The sequence below is a fragment of the Tachysurus fulvidraco genome, chromosome 2 (assembly GCF_022655615.1).
Source record: "Tachysurus fulvidraco isolate hzauxx_2018 chromosome 2, HZAU_PFXX_2.0, whole genome shotgun sequence".
Classification (NCBI taxonomy): Eukaryota; Metazoa; Chordata; class Actinopteri; order Siluriformes; family Bagridae; genus Tachysurus; species Tachysurus fulvidraco.
In genome coordinates, this window is record NC_062519.1 from 4831032 (window position 1) to 4848257 (window position 17226).

The 17226-nt window shown below is 38.6% G+C and overlaps 1 protein-coding gene across 1 annotated transcript in view; it reads left to right on the top strand.

Moving 5' to 3' along the window:
• igsf21a (immunoglobin superfamily, member 21a) overlaps positions 1 to 17226 on the top strand; it is a 276114-nt gene that overhangs the window by 242069 nt on the left and 16819 nt on the right. Inside the window, exon 6 of the mRNA XM_027167692.2 lies at positions 8215 to 8677. Coding sequence (XP_027023493.1) covers positions 8215 to 8677 — 463 coding nt within the window. The remainder of the gene's footprint in view (positions 1 to 8214; positions 8678 to 17226) is intronic.

The window sequence follows — 17226 nt, forward strand, 5'->3', positions numbered from 1 at the left end:
TGCCACACAGTGATAAAACCCTATTACTATGGAAACCAGTAGTAGGAACGACAACTCTACACTGAAAGCTTCCACTGTGTGTGTAAATGTATGCCCTTTCTTTCCTAATGTGTAAATCAGCAGCTTCTACTTAAAAAAAAAACAACAAAAAAAAACTAAACAAGTTTATGTTCTCAGCATATCTCATGCAAAGACCATATTGAGCTGGATTTCATGAACAATATGAAATATTGGCTCTTTTGGTCATTACCAAATGAATCCAAGCACTGTATAGAGAGTGGTAGCCTGCTAAATTCTAGTAATTAATGAATTCATGAAATTTTAATAGCGCCATCTGGAGTACTGGAGCACTGGTACACGATGAACAGTTCAAAACTCCAGAGAGTATAATGTTTGTAAGCTCATGGATGACGCTTATCTTCTTGTACCGTACATGTCTAGCCTTCACTTTAACTACGCTTTGTAAACACTGCATAACCGATAATGACTGACTGATACAGAGCGTCAGCTTAACGTCTACATAATAGCCGAGCTGAGAGAAAACACTCGGCCTCGCTCTCCTTCCCCTCGCAACAGCACTCAGACGGCAAAGCTGCGAAACACGTTCACTTATCATAATCATAACTGAGAGCACGAAAATGACGTACCGCTCTAATGATGTTATAAGGCACCAATAATGTAAAGCTCTGATTTGTTTGTGCAATTGATTATCTCCTGTGGAATAAAAAGCAGCGCCAGGCACGCTGCAGGAAACCATTAACAGAAACAAGCGATGCACTGTGAAAAAAGTGTGTAATCTAATTCAAAGCTGGTCTTCGCTGTTTACAATAACTGTTATTAGTGTCCTGTGGCAGTCGTTTGTTCTTAAGTGGGTTCTTTCTAATGAGTCTGTGGGTTTTTTGTGTGTGTCAACGTCACCTTTTTCTTTTGCAGTTGCAATTGTGCGTTAGCCAAAATAGGATGATTATTGCATTATTTGACCTTTTATTTATATTTTATTCTACACGTCTCTTTCTTTTTTTTCCACATTTAAATCTACCACTATCTATATTTTTAGCAGAAATACTGTACTTCTTTTATATATATATATATATATATATATATATATATATATATATATAGCAAGTAGCCTAGCACCAAATAAAAATTTTTGTTTGTTTGTTTTTGGGGGTTTTTCTGCTAGGGGTATAAAACAATTATTTATAAAATATTAACTATGTGGCTGCAAATTGATCATCTCCAGTTCTTCAGGATCTTTCTTTTTCCACAAAACCTTATAACCCCAGCACACAAGACAATACTGACCATCACTGAGTAGATTCCACTGAACATTCACGACACAGCCTGGCAGATGTTAAATTTTCATAGTCTGCTCTGACTGTTTTGTGTACTGACTGAAAATGTACTGCCCAGTCCAGTTTACTGTCCAGGTTTATTCTTAGATAGTTCATTCCCATATCCATAAAGAATGATCTCAGAGAGCTTCTTATTCACCTTAAACATTTCTAGCTAGGAATCCTATCTTAAACGTGATCCAGGACGAATATCAGAGCAACTCTGAGAAAGGAAAATACTAAATAAACTAATATAAATTAACAACTAATACTAAAATACTAATAAACTTTTATCTTGGAGAGGAGGCGGGGCTAAACTTGTTACTAGGTATGACACATTCTTTTGACACAAGACTGTGATTGGTTGTCTAATAAATAAAATTGGGGTATTTTTAAAATCTGGTCTATTATAAGCCACTTTGTCTCTATGTATTTGAGGCTATATCGTCTAGGGATTATGTCCGTGTTATGGACATATTTTTGATTAACACCACTATGGCCCCTAAATATCACTAAGCAGAGCAGAGAAATGAACAATTTTCATCTTTTCTATTTAGAATTCAATTGTTTTCAATACATGTTTGTTTGTTTGTTTGTTCTTTTAAGTACTATATGGTACTTTGCCATATTTACAACAGAGACTATAAAATATATCAGGATGTAGTGGAAGTTGCTGGCTCAAGTCACTTTACCTTCAGCTAGATTCTCAGTTGCCAGAAACCTATACACTTATACATGGCAGGTCTCTGATAATAAAGGGCTTATATGATATATGAAGTCCAACAATATGGAATTTCTGTGCTGTGTCGGAGATGTTATGTCAAATATGATTGGTCACAAAAATAATCCCTACACGATCTAATCTGTATTATTTTGTTAACTCACTCTCATTATTAAATATTGTACACAATACATTTATTCTCCTTCTTCACCTTTAGGCCATTTTCACCTCTAATAAAGAAACTCTTAGAAGTTTTCCTTACTACTCCTAACACTTCTTGAACTTAAGAGTTCTTTTAAGGGTTAAGATGCTTTGTGAATAACATTTATCTTTATTAGGATGTTCTCTTTAATTCGAAATGGAAACGGACACATTTCTAAGAATTTTCTTAGAATTTCATCACTAGGAGCAACTCTATGTGCTAGGAGTTTTCATAAATATGGGAACTGTACCATATCTACACTCACTGAACAAAATATCTGCACATTCACACAATCTTCATCAGCCAATCTTGTTGTAGCAACAAATTCAGATCAAGAGCTTCAGTCACTGATACTGTCAAACATCAGAAGGGGGAAAAATGAGATCTCGGTATCTTTGACTGTACATGACAAGGTTGTTGCTAAGAAATGGGCTGATCTACTGCATATCTACTGCAATTTTTATGCACAGATGTCTCTAAAGTTTATACAGCATGGTTTGAAAAATAAAATAGAAAAAAAAAACTTGTTGAGAAATGCCTAGGAGATAAGAGATGTCTAGCCAAACTGCTTCAAACTGACCGGAAAGCTACAAAAAATAAAATATACTCTTTACAAACATGGTGACCTGAGAAGTGGATGTGATAACAAACCGATAACAAGGATCTGAGGCTTTAGATTCCTGTTCTTGAATGATTGGTACCTTTCGTTCTTGCATTATTGACCATCCCACAAGATCATCCACAACTCCTGTGTGTTCTTTCATTCTTCCAACTCTAATAAGCCACACTGCTGCAGAGACACCTGAGAACTTCTGTAAGGTCTCAGAGATATACTATAGGGACAAACACCTAATTATTTAGTTTGTGGACACCTACTTATTACACCCACATGTGATTTTTGAATACTCTGTTCCAGATGTAGTCTACCATTTACAGTTATAATAAGCTCCACCTTTCTGGGAAGGCTTTTCACCAGATGTTGGAGCTTGACTACAGTAATTTTTGTTCAGCTACAAGAGCATCAGTGATAAATGGTGGAGGTCTGGGGAGCAGTCGTTGTTCCAGTTGGGACAGATCTGAGTCAGGACATTTACGGCATTTGGCAGACACCATTATCCAAAGCGACTTTTATCTAATTGTATTACAACCTAGCAAAGGAGGGTTAACCTCTTACCTGTCGCCCCCCCCCTTTCATGATTTTCGCCTAGATGACATATCCACCTAAAAAGTGGTACAGCTCCCATATACTTAAGTGGTTAAGGGCCTTGCTCGGGGCCAAGCAGTGGCAACCTGGTGGATCTGGGATTCAAACTCACAACCTTCTAATTGGCAGTCCAACACCTTAACCACTAGGCCACATCCCTACATTTCACACTAAAGTTCTTTAAGACCAGCATTTGAGCTTTTTGCAAATACAGTAGTAACACTACTGTACAGAATAGAGACATTTTATACACATCTGTGCTTTCAATTTTTTTGGCAATATTTTGGGAAAGAACCAAAGAACAAAATGTGGATCTGATGGTCAGGTGTCTGTTTAGTGTATATCTGAATTTGAGGTATAAATAGTAAATAAGATGCGAGTTCTATGGGACAGTGTCCTATTGAGCTATTGTATTACTTACTGCACTGCCAGTCTTGCATACTGTGGCTGGAAACTCAGATAGTCAGTCATCAAGTCCACAAGCAGAGTGTCTAAGATCTAAACCACAGTGAAAGAAGCCGGTTAGCGTGACCTGTAACCTAAAGTGATTCACATCCCTGTAAGCAAACTTTTTCTCTTCACAGCACTGAGAGAATTAAAGCATCTCGGAGAAACTGCAGCCACACACACTTGTGTAAATGATACGCTGTAGCCATGTCTGATGCCATATATCCATCCAAACATCAAATTAAATTTAAGAGGAAAAATTAAAGTGGCCATAAAATAGCATGTGCAGCGGGCCGTGTTTTGATTAACTCGGTGTAGGGGAATAAATGTGACACTTTCCAAATCGCACTTTCGCTACTAGATATATGGACATTGCACATGAAGAAATAAATAAAACGGGTGAGATCTAATTTTCAATGCGTCACCTAATGGCTATATTTATAGTATGTTGAAACAGTTTAATGTCATATATATATATATATAAACACTGTTACATGTATTTACTCCTGTAGTGTACTACATGATGCAGCATGTACTGTACATTATTACTGTTATACATTTCTATAAATATTTGAATTATTTATTTTCCATTTCAGCCTCATTGGATGCACTGAAGTGGTTAAACTCAATAGTAGGATAAGTGTTTCTAGGCACTGTTCAAAATTATGACAAAATTGATGCCTTAGTTACACTTCAAATGCAGATGACTACATCACATGGTAAAATCATCCACTTTTGCTTGCAAAAGTATGGGCACCACAAATGAAGCAATAAAATTCCATATCATGTTTAGTACTAATTATGTTTATTTTATTTTTTTTAAAGTTTACATTTATAAACTTATTTTACAATTTATTTTTTAAATCTATTTACTTTTGTTTGGTCTGACCAAGCGTGACTAAGCATACATGCAGAATGTTGCGACGGAATTTGCATCATTGACCAATAGCACAACTGTAGCTGCATTGACTTCTAAAGTAGAGGATGATGATATTGCAAATGAAGCTTACACCATTTTAGAAATATCTTCAGTCGTTTTTTTTCCCTCTCTAGTGGGTATCATGGGTGTTATGATGTCTTTAGCAATTCAGCTCACAGACGGATTCTGTGAGAAGATAAGCATTATGGATCGCATTATTGATCTGATACTTTTGAATCGTTTTGATTCACTTGTCAAACCTGACAAGCTTGACAACATCTGACAATATCCCATGTTTAATTACTAGCGATAGATGACTTTCTTACAGTATCAAGGCTGATTAGCATTCCACTCAGAGCTCATAAAGTTCTGGAACCTCGAATTTACTTGTAACAGGAAAAATATTCTCTTTGCTCAAATGCTTAGAGAGATAGTCAAAGTCTGTGGCAGAACTGATTAAATAAACCAATTACCTCCATTTCAAATGGTGGGCGGAAGCGTTCTACACCAGATAGCAAAATGAGTGATGATCCAAAGCCAACCCACACTTACAGCTAATGTTTACTCCATTTTTTTAGCCCACCATTAATATTCTGAAATGGTTTCTCAGATATGATATAGACCTGTTTTGTACACTTCTGGCCTGAAATGCGGCAAAAGCTTTAGATATAGCCGGTTGTGTCTGAATCAATTCTGAACCAGATTCCAAATAACATGGAGGGCCATAAATATTTTTTTTTTCTTTATAATCGACCTTTAAGTGACAACTTTAGAGCCCTAAGCTTTAATAGAAACCTTTCAGGCAGTACTACTGTCCAAACAAAATGTCTTCTGACCAAGCATGTGATTAATCTGCAAACAATACACTCATCATTCACTTTAATAAGAATACCTGTACATCTGCTCATTTATGTAATTATCTAATCAGCCAATCACATGGAAGCAGCACAATGCATAAAACATTTGCAGTCACAGCCTTAAGACGTGATGTTCAAATCAAAGACCAGAATGAAGAAAATGTGTGGTGTCTGACTTTAACGGTGGCATCCGTGTTCGTGCCACATGGCCTGTTTTGAGTATTTTAGATTTTCATCCGCACATCAAAATCCATAGTCTACACAAAATGGTGTAAAAAAATATATATATATATATATATTCTTTAAGTGGAGAGTCAGCAGTCTGAAACACATTTTTAGATGCTTTTCAGCTCACCATAGGTCATTCTCTTCTGCGCTCCTGTATCAACAAGGTGTTTCAGCTTGCAGACTCATATTAATAGGTGTTTCTGTAAATGTCATCATTATATCAGTGCCATGGAACATCTGAGTGTGGCAAGAGGTGGGAATACAGCCTGGATGGGTGACCAAGCTATCACAGGGCACCATTCACACACTCATTCACACACTCATCTACAAGCTCATTCACACCTAGAGTAAGCCATGTGGACAGAATGGCAAGACCATACAAATCTCTCTCTCTCTCTCTCTCTCTCTCTCTCTCTCTCTCTCTCTCTCTCTCTCTCTCTCTCTCTCTCTCTCTTTTTACCTTCAAACTAGGTAGCAATTTGCTAGCCTACATCACTGATGTTTACTATGATTGCATATTTTTAGTCAGTGGAGTGCAGCATCCCAAAAGGTCCCAGAGAATCAAAGCACACCCCAAACAATCATCTCACCCAAGCAGCAGACAAAAAAACAGGAAAGACAGAGAGGGAAGAATGAAGCCAAACGACTGGGGAAATGTGGCGTGTCGTGTAATGGCACTTTGCACTATAGTGCAAATTGAATTGAAAATGTCCATCCGGCCCAGAATGGACAGGCGGATTAGAGAGGGATGCAATTCTGTTTTTATCGCCTAGAGTGCTGAAAAAGCTTGCTAAGAGTATTCTGATTTTAATACAAATATCTAGTATTTGACTGTAGTGGGGACTTAATTCCCTGTCAAAAGATTTACTGCTCAGGAATCTTTAATACCCGCATGGCACACTGTGGGGGAAAGCAGTCATAATAGGAATGCAGTCTAGCTGAGGAGTAGGACAATATAAAATTCTGTGGCACACTTCTCAGCCTGGGATTAATGACAGCACTGCATGGATGGAGTTCTGCTGTGTAGCTTAGCACATATTTCTGCACACTTTAAATACGTGTTTTCACTCACTGACAGGCAGACTGACTGATCCCCATTGTTAAAATGCATAAATCGTGTATCAGTCCCTTTTCCACACACATATATTTGAATCTTTCCAGCATTTACTGTACCCCCACCTCCAGTGCTATACCAGTTCTTACTCACAAGCACACTCAAGTCCTTGATTATTTTAATAGGCATCATGCATTTTTAATTATCTTTGACCAGCATCAAACGTTTCATGTTAAATGTTTCAGTAAATTCATCCAATAACCTCCAGTGAACTGATGATGTTCATGCACAACTACAGTAGATGTTTTAGGTTTCTGAAGCCATTTGAATAATGTATGAGTTTGCCATTTGTGCAGAATAGAGCACTTAATATTGTATGCTTTGATGACTATCCCAGACTAGTTTTCAGCAAGAAATGACTAAATGGCTTAAACAAGTCATTATTGCTTACTGCTCGTAAAGAGGTTAGGAAGCTACGAGGACACTGGAGACGTTCGGCGTATCTAGTGATTTTGCATACCAGCTACTGCACTGAATATTTTTACACACACACACACACACACACACACACACACACACACACACTGACAGCACATCCTGAAGTGTTCTCTTGCTGAGGTGATATTCAGACAGAATTTTCTGAAATATTCTCATCATTTTGAGATGATAATAATTTAGCATATATATTGTTTTTTATTACTATTTATTTATTATTAATTCTTTTATCACATTGAATTTATTTTTAATTATTTTTTATTGGTTACATTGTTATATAAATATTATTATAATCTAAAATATATTGATATTTTTAGATACTAATTCATAATTTGGGGAAAATCTCATTCTTTTGATATTCTAAAGTATCATTTCGAGAAATGTTCTCATTGTCAATGCAACAATTTTAAGAAACGTTTTTGTAAACTTTCTATGTATAACAATAATTTTGAGAAACGTCTTCACTGAAATATATTTACTTTAAAACTGTTATTATTTTAAGATATTTTAACTCCTCGTTATTAGTTTTTGATTATTGGCAGAGAATTATCCTATTAATAAATAATTAAAGAAGCCATTTAAAAAACTGTCTATACATCTACGTTTCTTTCTGCACTAGACAGTGACTAAGCTTGCCCTAACTTGCCAGTCCAATCGTGCCAAAATCTATGTCAGTCCAAATGGAGGTAATTTCACTAGATTGCAGAAAGGGACTTCCTATCTCTCTAAACCTTTTTCTCTGTCTTTTTTTAGGTATATTTCAAACGAGACGGTGAGCTCATTGAAGTGATCTCCTACGTTTCACCGACGGTAGCCGACGAAGGAGGAGGTTCAGCAGGTGTGCGCAGGGCTAGACCTCTAATCAGCAGGGATATGGATGATACCAAAATGCAGAAATCACGGTCTCTGCTTGGACGACTGTACACAGAGAGTCCGAGACGGAGCTACGCTGCCCGGCAGGCCCGTTACGAGACCAGTCCTGCTACAGAGGCAATTCCGGAGACAGTGGTGAGCCGCGAGTTTCCGCATTGGGTGCAAAACGCCGACCCAGCCTACTTCTTCAGCAACACCCACCTCCCACAGAGCGATGGTTCTGTGACTGTGCAAGCCAAGCTCACGTGGACCCTCAACACTCAGATGGACAATGATGCCCTGTTTAGCTGTGAGGTTAAACACCCAGCCCTCTCCATGCCTATGCAGACTGAGGTCACATTGGGTGAGTACTACATCATCAGTGTATAGAGCTTGATGTTATTTTAGGACCATAGCAATTAGTGAGCCACCAAGTTACCTTGGGCACTACGCTAGTGAAAGGTGCAAGGTTTGAGGAGGTTAATGGTTTAGAAGACTTATCACGGGTTAACCTCAAGATCATCATATACTGTACCCTGTCTGAAATGTACAAGCAACCAAAATAATCCAAACATAATGAAGTCAAACGACTTCTTCATGCCAGTGCCACAAGGTAGGATATCATCAGTGTATGGGATGGTTGATAAACCTCAATGTTACTGCTTTATGTTTCATGCCAAAATCGAAGGGTCTATGAATGTAGCTCCATGGTTTAACAGGCTTATCATAGATTAAACCCAGGGTCATTCTCCATGCTTGAAGGGTACACGCAACCTAGCAGCTCCAAACCAAATGAATGTCGTGAGTCACAGACACAGGTGGAGACATAGGTCATGATGCATGAGTTATCATCAGTTGATGGTATGGCAGTGTTTGAAAGCTGATTTAGTAGCAGAACCTCAAGGCTATCTTTGCAAGTTCCTAATAACCGTGTGAGGTCTGGAAACTGAATAACAATTTGAGATTTTGCCTGGGTAAATAGAATATAGAGGATTGGAGAAATTGTAATGATAATTAATAACCAAATTTTGGCTGATCTATAAAAGAAACCCATGCTTTACATGGCTAATTTTTGGTTAAAGTCAAGGTCATGTTAAACTTTGATGTCTGAAATTTGTAGGTAGCCAAACAAGAAGAAATTACACACTTTATCCATTCCTATGCCGACCCAGGTCATATTCAGTCCAAGGGATATGATTGATTTATGTGACGGTTGTGCTTTAATGCTGATATAAGACCTAATAATGAAGTTACTGAACCTCAAGGTTATGTTTTGGAAGTTCATATTAACCACCCTAAGCTGAAAGATCCTACACATTACTGACTTCATGCCTCAGTAAATAGAGTGTAAGGGTTTGAAGAAGATGAAAAAGTGCCCTAATGATGGTTTAATTTGAAAGGGATTTTGTAAGGAATATTGAAGGTTTCACAGGTCAATCAGTGGTTAAACTCAAGGTTACCTTAAACATCATAGCCTAAAGGGTACAATTGTCTAAACCAATTTAATCAGAAAACTAATTTGCAGGCCAAGCTTATGCAAGAAGGATAGAGAAATCTAGGTATTTGGTGCAGTGAATGAAAAACAAGGACAAACAGCATCTTAAATTCTTGTATATTCTAAATATCTGTATTCTCCTACATCCAGAATCTCTTTTTCTTTTTTTTTTCTCTTTTGAGGTTAATAAGACAAAAGAGCAAACACAAGAGCAAAAAATAGGAAAAACTCATTTGCATCTGAATGTTATAAAGTGAAGACACTGTAGACTTCCTGTAAAATACTATATAAACGGTTCCTGACAGAAAACTTTACCTTGACAACGATCGTGCCTAATTTTTTGTGCTTAATATGGAATACTAAAAATGCACCATACAGGTAATTTGTAAGTTGTTACAACTGAACCCATTAGAATGTCCACATTAATAACAACCTTGTAGCTAGAATTCTTGTCAGTGCTGACCAATCAGAATTGAGCATTCATCTGTGCTGTTGTATAAAATTTAACCAGCCATCAAATTTGTGCTTCAGTGAAGCTGCTAGGACAGAAACTACACAGCCTTGACTCAGTGACTCAGAATTTAGCGTCCTTGGTGACTTGAAAATTTCATTTACCTTTTTTCAGGGACTGTTTGTCTTGCTGAACCCAGCATTCTTGGGAAGTGGCTAAATAAGTTGACCTTTGAACACTGTCATTTTTCTTGCACTGATCACGACTTGGATAAAGGAACCTCTTTCTAAATCAGAGGGCAAGATACAAACCAACCTGCAGTCATCACTTTTCTCTTGGCTTGTCCTTTACCTTCCTTGCTCTATCACCACTGTATCTTTTTACATTGCCCTCTGACAGATGCGTTTAGAGCAACTCTGACTTCCATTTGTTGCTTAATTGCGTTACAGCCAAGCAGATTGCAAGTCCTAACGCTGAAACGCTGAATCTTGCCGTGATTGACAGGCTAATACATTGCACTGCCAGTGCGCTAGATTGAGTTAACTTACAACCATTATTGAAAAAGTCAACCTGAATTAGGCTAGTGGAGTGAGAATTGAACCAACGCCGGCCTCCAAGACGCTATTGTTGTAGATGCCAATGCTGGTGTGATACTACTAATAATAATTTACTGTGCTAATTAAGATGCAAGGGAGATTTTGAGTTAGTTTGTTTTTCATCATTCTTTCGCTGAAATTGCTGCATTAGTATGCAGCTGGAAAAGTGAAGCAAAATGAATAGAATCACGACAGGTCTTTTTTTTTCTCATGGAGACCTGAACACTGAACTGACTGTTAACGCTAAAACAAAGATGGCCTCCAGCAGATCCCATTATCATATCAAAACCTGCACGTGCTTGCAGCCTTCCATCTGTCAGCCATGCGAAGAGGAGGGTGAGCGATATGAGGCAGACAAGCTAAACAGGTGTGTTTCTGACTTCCTGACATGGGAGAAACCTGCAGGACAACAATGCTTTCTTCTTTTTTTTTTATTATGTTCCCCTTTTTTGTCTTTCATATTTTTCTGACAGTCCTTTTTTTTATCTGGTAATTTTGTGACGGAGAGAATCGGATGGCTCAGTTGATTCTTTCAAAACATCACAGTGGTGTCGGGTCTGTATTCAAATGTTTGCTAAAAATCAGTCACTTACTGTAGGAATCAGTACTGAAGAATCTGTCAAAACTCATGATCTAGGTTAAAAATCTATTTTTTTCCCCAGAACAGAATCAATTGATGTCAGACTGCAATTTGAACCATTGTTTCATAAAGGAAGTGTTTTCTAGTATAGTGATATGGTGGGGTGGGGGGGGGGGGGGGCACGGTGGCTTTGTGGGTAGCACGTTCGCCTCACACCTCCAGGGTTGGGGGTTCGATTCCCGCCTTCCGCCTTGTGTGTGCGGAGTTTGCATGTTCTCCCCGTGCCTCGGGGGTTTCCTCCGGGTACTCCGGTTTTCTCCCCCGGTCCAAAGACATGCATGGTAGGTTGATTGGCATCTCTGGAAAATTGTCCATAGTGTGTGATTGCGTGAGTGAATGAGAGTGTGTGTGTGCCCTGCGATGGGTTGGCACTCCGTCCAGGGTGTATCCTGCCTCGATGTCCGATGATGCCTGAGATAGGCACAGGCTCCCCGTGACCCGAGAAGTTCGGATAAGCGGTAGAAAATGAGTGAGTGAGTGATATGGTAGATATCCTAAATAAATTAGGTTTAGAAAACTCTGTAGTAATCATGGCTTGGGCATGTAAAAGGTACCTGGAATTATTTTTAAGAATTATAAAATACAGGTGTGGAGTCTTCCTCAAATCCTTATGGGTTACATCAGGGTTCTCTGGTTTCTCCAATCTCATACTTCCTCAGATTATGTTAAATTGCCTGTAGGTGTGAATGAATATATACATAGTTCGATGAAATCTACTGGATTTCCAGTAGGAGAATTTCTAGGATTGGCTTTGGAGCCACAATGACCTTGAATAGGATTTAGCAATTCTTTGTAATGATACAGTACATGACATGCTGACTGTAAACTCTGCCACTGCTTCTCACAGAAACATTCTATTAAAAACATTATTTTGTTGCAGTTTGTTTGTCTGCCAGCTAGTGGTGTGTTGGAGGATCTGTTCATCATGAATGCACCATGAGTGCTTTTAACAATGGGTGCATTCATTCACATTCTATCAGACTGTGAAAATTGCAGTCCAAATGCTATCACAGTCTCACATAACCATACTTATAGCAGTAGGTCTAGACTCCATAGCAGCCTTTATTGGCAAAGGACCACCCAAGAGGCAATCTGAATGACATGTAAAGCAAAGAATCACGGTTCGTTTTGTTCAACATCATATTTAGGATGGTGAACATGTAAAGACAAGAACAGACCGGCATTCAACCCAAGATTGTTCATTTGATTAATGAGTCTATACCATGAACTTCACAACATCTGGAAAATCTGACATTATTCCATGATTGAAGTAAAGCATTACAATGGTTTTATATCCAATGGTTAACAAAGATTTCAACGAATCAGAATCCAACCAATCAGATGACGACCTCAAAAACTGAAGGGTTTCCGGTTGTGTGACGTATGCATCAGAAGTTCAGCCAACTGTTTGTGTGCGTGACATCTGAGGTTACGACTAATGTGGGGCCATCCACAGCAGCAGCAAGTGGTTTCCACGTGATGAGACCTCCAACCAGAAGTAAGATCACATGCAGGGTTTGATCACTTACAGCTTGCCTGTTACTTTAAGTGATAGCAGGGAGTTTTGGTGATCTTTGGGTTGCCCAGCAGTGTCCCTGTGCTCGATTTGTTTGCTTTGTACATCTCAGCATTGAGAGCAGAGCCCAGCTGCACGTTCTTATTCTCTCTGTAACCTACATATGTACGGGTGACAAATCAAAGAGAAACCGGCAGCTCTGTTATGCTCTAGGACATGTTTATTTATTTTTCTGCCACACTTTGACTTCACTTGTCCATTTAGTTTGAAGAATCCCAGCAAATCAGTAGAGGTATTTGGACTGACCTCCTTTATCCTATGATGAAACAATTCTCTCATGATCCAAACGGTCTTTTTCAGGTCGACTCCACCATCAGCTACAGTACAGCATGATAGTGACGTGACGTGACATACGGCTAAGTACGGTGACCCATACTCAGAATTCGTTCTCTGCATTTGACCCATCCAAAGTGCACACACACAGCAGTGAACACACACACACATACTGTGAACACACCCGGAGCAGTGGGCAGCCATTTATGCTGCGAACTCCGGGGAGCAGTTGGGGGGATCGGTGCCTTGCTCAAGGGCACCTCAGTCGTGGCTGGCTCAAGACTCGAACCCACAACCTTAGGATTACGAGTCAGACTCTCTAACCATTAGGCCACGACTTGCCCACTTGCCGACTTGTGGTGAGGAGGAAAGTCATAATATGGCCTTCAAAGTCATCAAAGGAATTGAACGCCATTGAGAGATGTTGGATTTTAGGTGCTCTCTATCACTATCTTCAAAACACCTACTGAGGGAATATCTGTTCCAAGAGTGGATCCAAAACACTTCTCAAGATTTATAGAATTAATGCCAAGGTGCAGTGAGACTCTCATGATGAACCAACACCCACATAACATTGGATTTTCTTTTCATTTATCACTTGCCTGTACATATTTGCAGTTATGCAACAATAGTATTCCACAAGGGCTCTAAATCCTGTCCCCTACCGAGAGACCTATCAGATATTTCTATTTTAACCCCTCTCCGGAGTTCCGGTTTCACAGGTCTCCTCCGCTCTATTGCAGTTCCCACAATTCCCAATGAGTGTCATGCAAAATAAAGCATGAAAATGTCATCCAAGGAAGAACCAGGCTTCCATTCCACTCTCCCCCATGAGGGTAAAGCTGTGGATCTTTACGCTCTCGATAGTAAACGTGTGTCTACATGATAACAGCTGGAGAAGAATAAACTCACAGGAGCGTGCACCTAGAAAAGGGCAGGTTAATTGTCCAAATGTTTGGTATTTTTGATGAGCCCCTTTTCAGTGTTGTTACTGATTCTCCAGCTGCATTTTCATGGAAGTGAGTGGAGGACATGACCTCAAACTTTCTCCAACACCTGGGATTGTTTTTATTATTGGGAGTAAGCCATGTACTCTATGGCTTGTATTTCATATTTGCATCCACAGTATGAGTATAATGTATGATATAGAAACCTAACTCTGGGATTAATGATTTATTAGTAAATTTAAATTTATTTTAATGTCTGCACTTCTTACATTTACTTCACTTAACTTTAAGAACTTGTAATAACTTGCCCTGGATGGATGGATGGGTGGACGGACAGATGGATGGATGAAGGGATAGATAGATAGATAGATAGATAGATAGATAGATAGATAGATAGATAGATAGATAGATAGATAGATAGATAGATAGATAGATAGATAGATTGGCTGAGTTGTTTGAGATTTGTAGACAGGAGATTTGTATTGTGCAGGATTTAAATCAATACCAAATCAATAAATTCAATCTGGCAACCAGTATAAGTTCCATTTATTTATTTATTTATTTATTTATTTATTTATTTATTTTTGAAACACTATTTAACAGTGAAACACATATTAGATGCACAGTTTTGAAGAAAAAGCTTAACATTTTTCAACAAAGATTAAAATAATAATAATAATAATAATAATAATAATAATAATAATAATAATAATAATAATAATAATAATAATAATAAAATTGTACTTTTAAGTGTTCCATCAGAGCATAAAAAAAAAGAAAGAAAAATAAAGAAGGAGCTGGTGAGGGTGAAACTCTTTAAAGCTAATAGCATCTGTAGGTGAGAACAGGCACTAAACTCTTTTACAGATGTTCCTGAACATTAAATGTAGCTATATATAGATAAAAAGTGTTATTCAGTATTTCTGTTCTGTATCACAAAACCTCATCTTTGTATCATGCTGTAATCAGTGTTTTGTTCCCTACGTAAGCAAACAGTGGGCATCTAAAAAAAAAAAACACCCAAGGCCTGGTTTCAGCAGATCAAACAGCTCACAGTTTGTGTAAGATAATGTAAATGGCCACTTTCAGGTCTGACCGTTTGGGAGGCAGTCGAGGTGACTGGGCTTACAGCCGTCCTGCATTGGCTGTCGGTCAAATTCGGCATGGACATCAGCCCATGCAGCCTGTGACTTTCCATAATTAAAGCAGAGGATTAAATGAGTCAGGATTTGTTTTTGATTCGGCAAAAAAATAAATAAATAACGGATTCAGAGCTCGGGGTGGATTATAATCTTTAAGCCTAAACAGAGTGATGATCTGTGGGTTTGTGTAGGATTCTTTTATCTAGAGATAAAGATAATTAAAATGATAAGGCTGCAGATATTCAAGTATGGTGGGGAAAAAGCATCTTACATGCATCTTACAGACATTTGTATTGTATTAGACCTTTTACATTTAGTCTTATGGAAGCTGGCATGGCACATACAGTATATTTAAAGAATTAGATCTGGACACAGTAGGTTGAGCTGAGAGAAAGACAGCAGATCAGGCTGTTCGGAGTTTCTAGGTGTTCACTGACTGACATTAACCTTGGGACATGTTGGTCGCCTCCTCTTTGAGGAGGAGGAGCGGAGCACAGAACGTGTTGTCGTAATCAAAGGTGATGACGCGAGCTGCCAACTGTTCACTCTGGACGCCATCCCAGACCTGTTCTCGAGCATCTCATCATCACACCCGTCAACAGTCATGCTTTCTGTCAGAGCCATAGCTCCAAAATACTTCACAGTATGATGCATCACTGCAGATGGCCCGTGGTGGCAGGACCGCTGGCTAAACATGGGGTGTGTGCAAATATCTGGTGATTCGACCTCGTTCTCACAGATGGTACAGGCAGGTTATTGATCCCTTAATTCAAAAGCTAAGTGCAGGAAAAATCCAGGTCAGTCCATGCATGTGCATTCCACATACATCTCAACTCCGTCACTGTGTTTCTCATGAGTTTTCTTGGGTAAAAAATCGATGGAGTCATCAACTCATGATTCATGTCTCGACAAGCTCTTAATCTCTCCCGTATATCACCTCTGCAGTCTCGCCCACCACACAGTCTGATGTTAATGCCTTGACTCATTTCTGCAATATATATTAAAAAAAAAATAAATCAGCCATTTTCCCACAATTTGCCATTTAGTTTGGAGTTGTATGGTGATGACAATATGATTTAAGGGATTCAGAATTGATGGACACTGTCAACTAGTCTGACTTTCCACTCAAACTTTTATTTATAATCTAATAGTGTAACTATCAGACTAGGTTATAGTTATTTTCCATGGTAACAACTAACAGAGCCAGTAAACGTACAATTGTGTGAGATATGACATCTGCATCATTATATAGAACACTGCAGGGATTAAGTATTTCTCTTAGTCTCTCCTTAGACAAAAAAAGATCAGTAGGATTTTTCCACTGGCTTTTGGATTATTGTAAAGTTGTTTTTTTTTTTATCAGGCTAATCGTCACAAATCAACACAGCATTTAGAAGTTTTGAATGCTAAATACAATCAGAATTAGAAAGCTAAAGTTCAGGCATCAATAAACAAACTTTGCCATGCAGAGTCACATGACTCTGAGCTTTATTACCTTTAATTTATATTTAAAAACATCCCCTCATACAGAACCGCTCTGTTCTTTATGTTTATGATAATGGGATGGAATCCCATGTCCACCAAGCTGCCACTCTGGGCCCTTGAGCAAGGCCCTTAACCCTCAGTTGCTCAGATTTGAAAAACAAGATAAAAAAGGGCGCTCTGGATTTGGGCGCTCGGCCCAATGCCGTGAACATCATAATCGAGATGTGACGGCCTACAGGTTAAGGTGTTGGATTACCAATTGGAAGGCTATGAGTTTGAATCCCAATTCTACCAAGCTGGGCACCTGA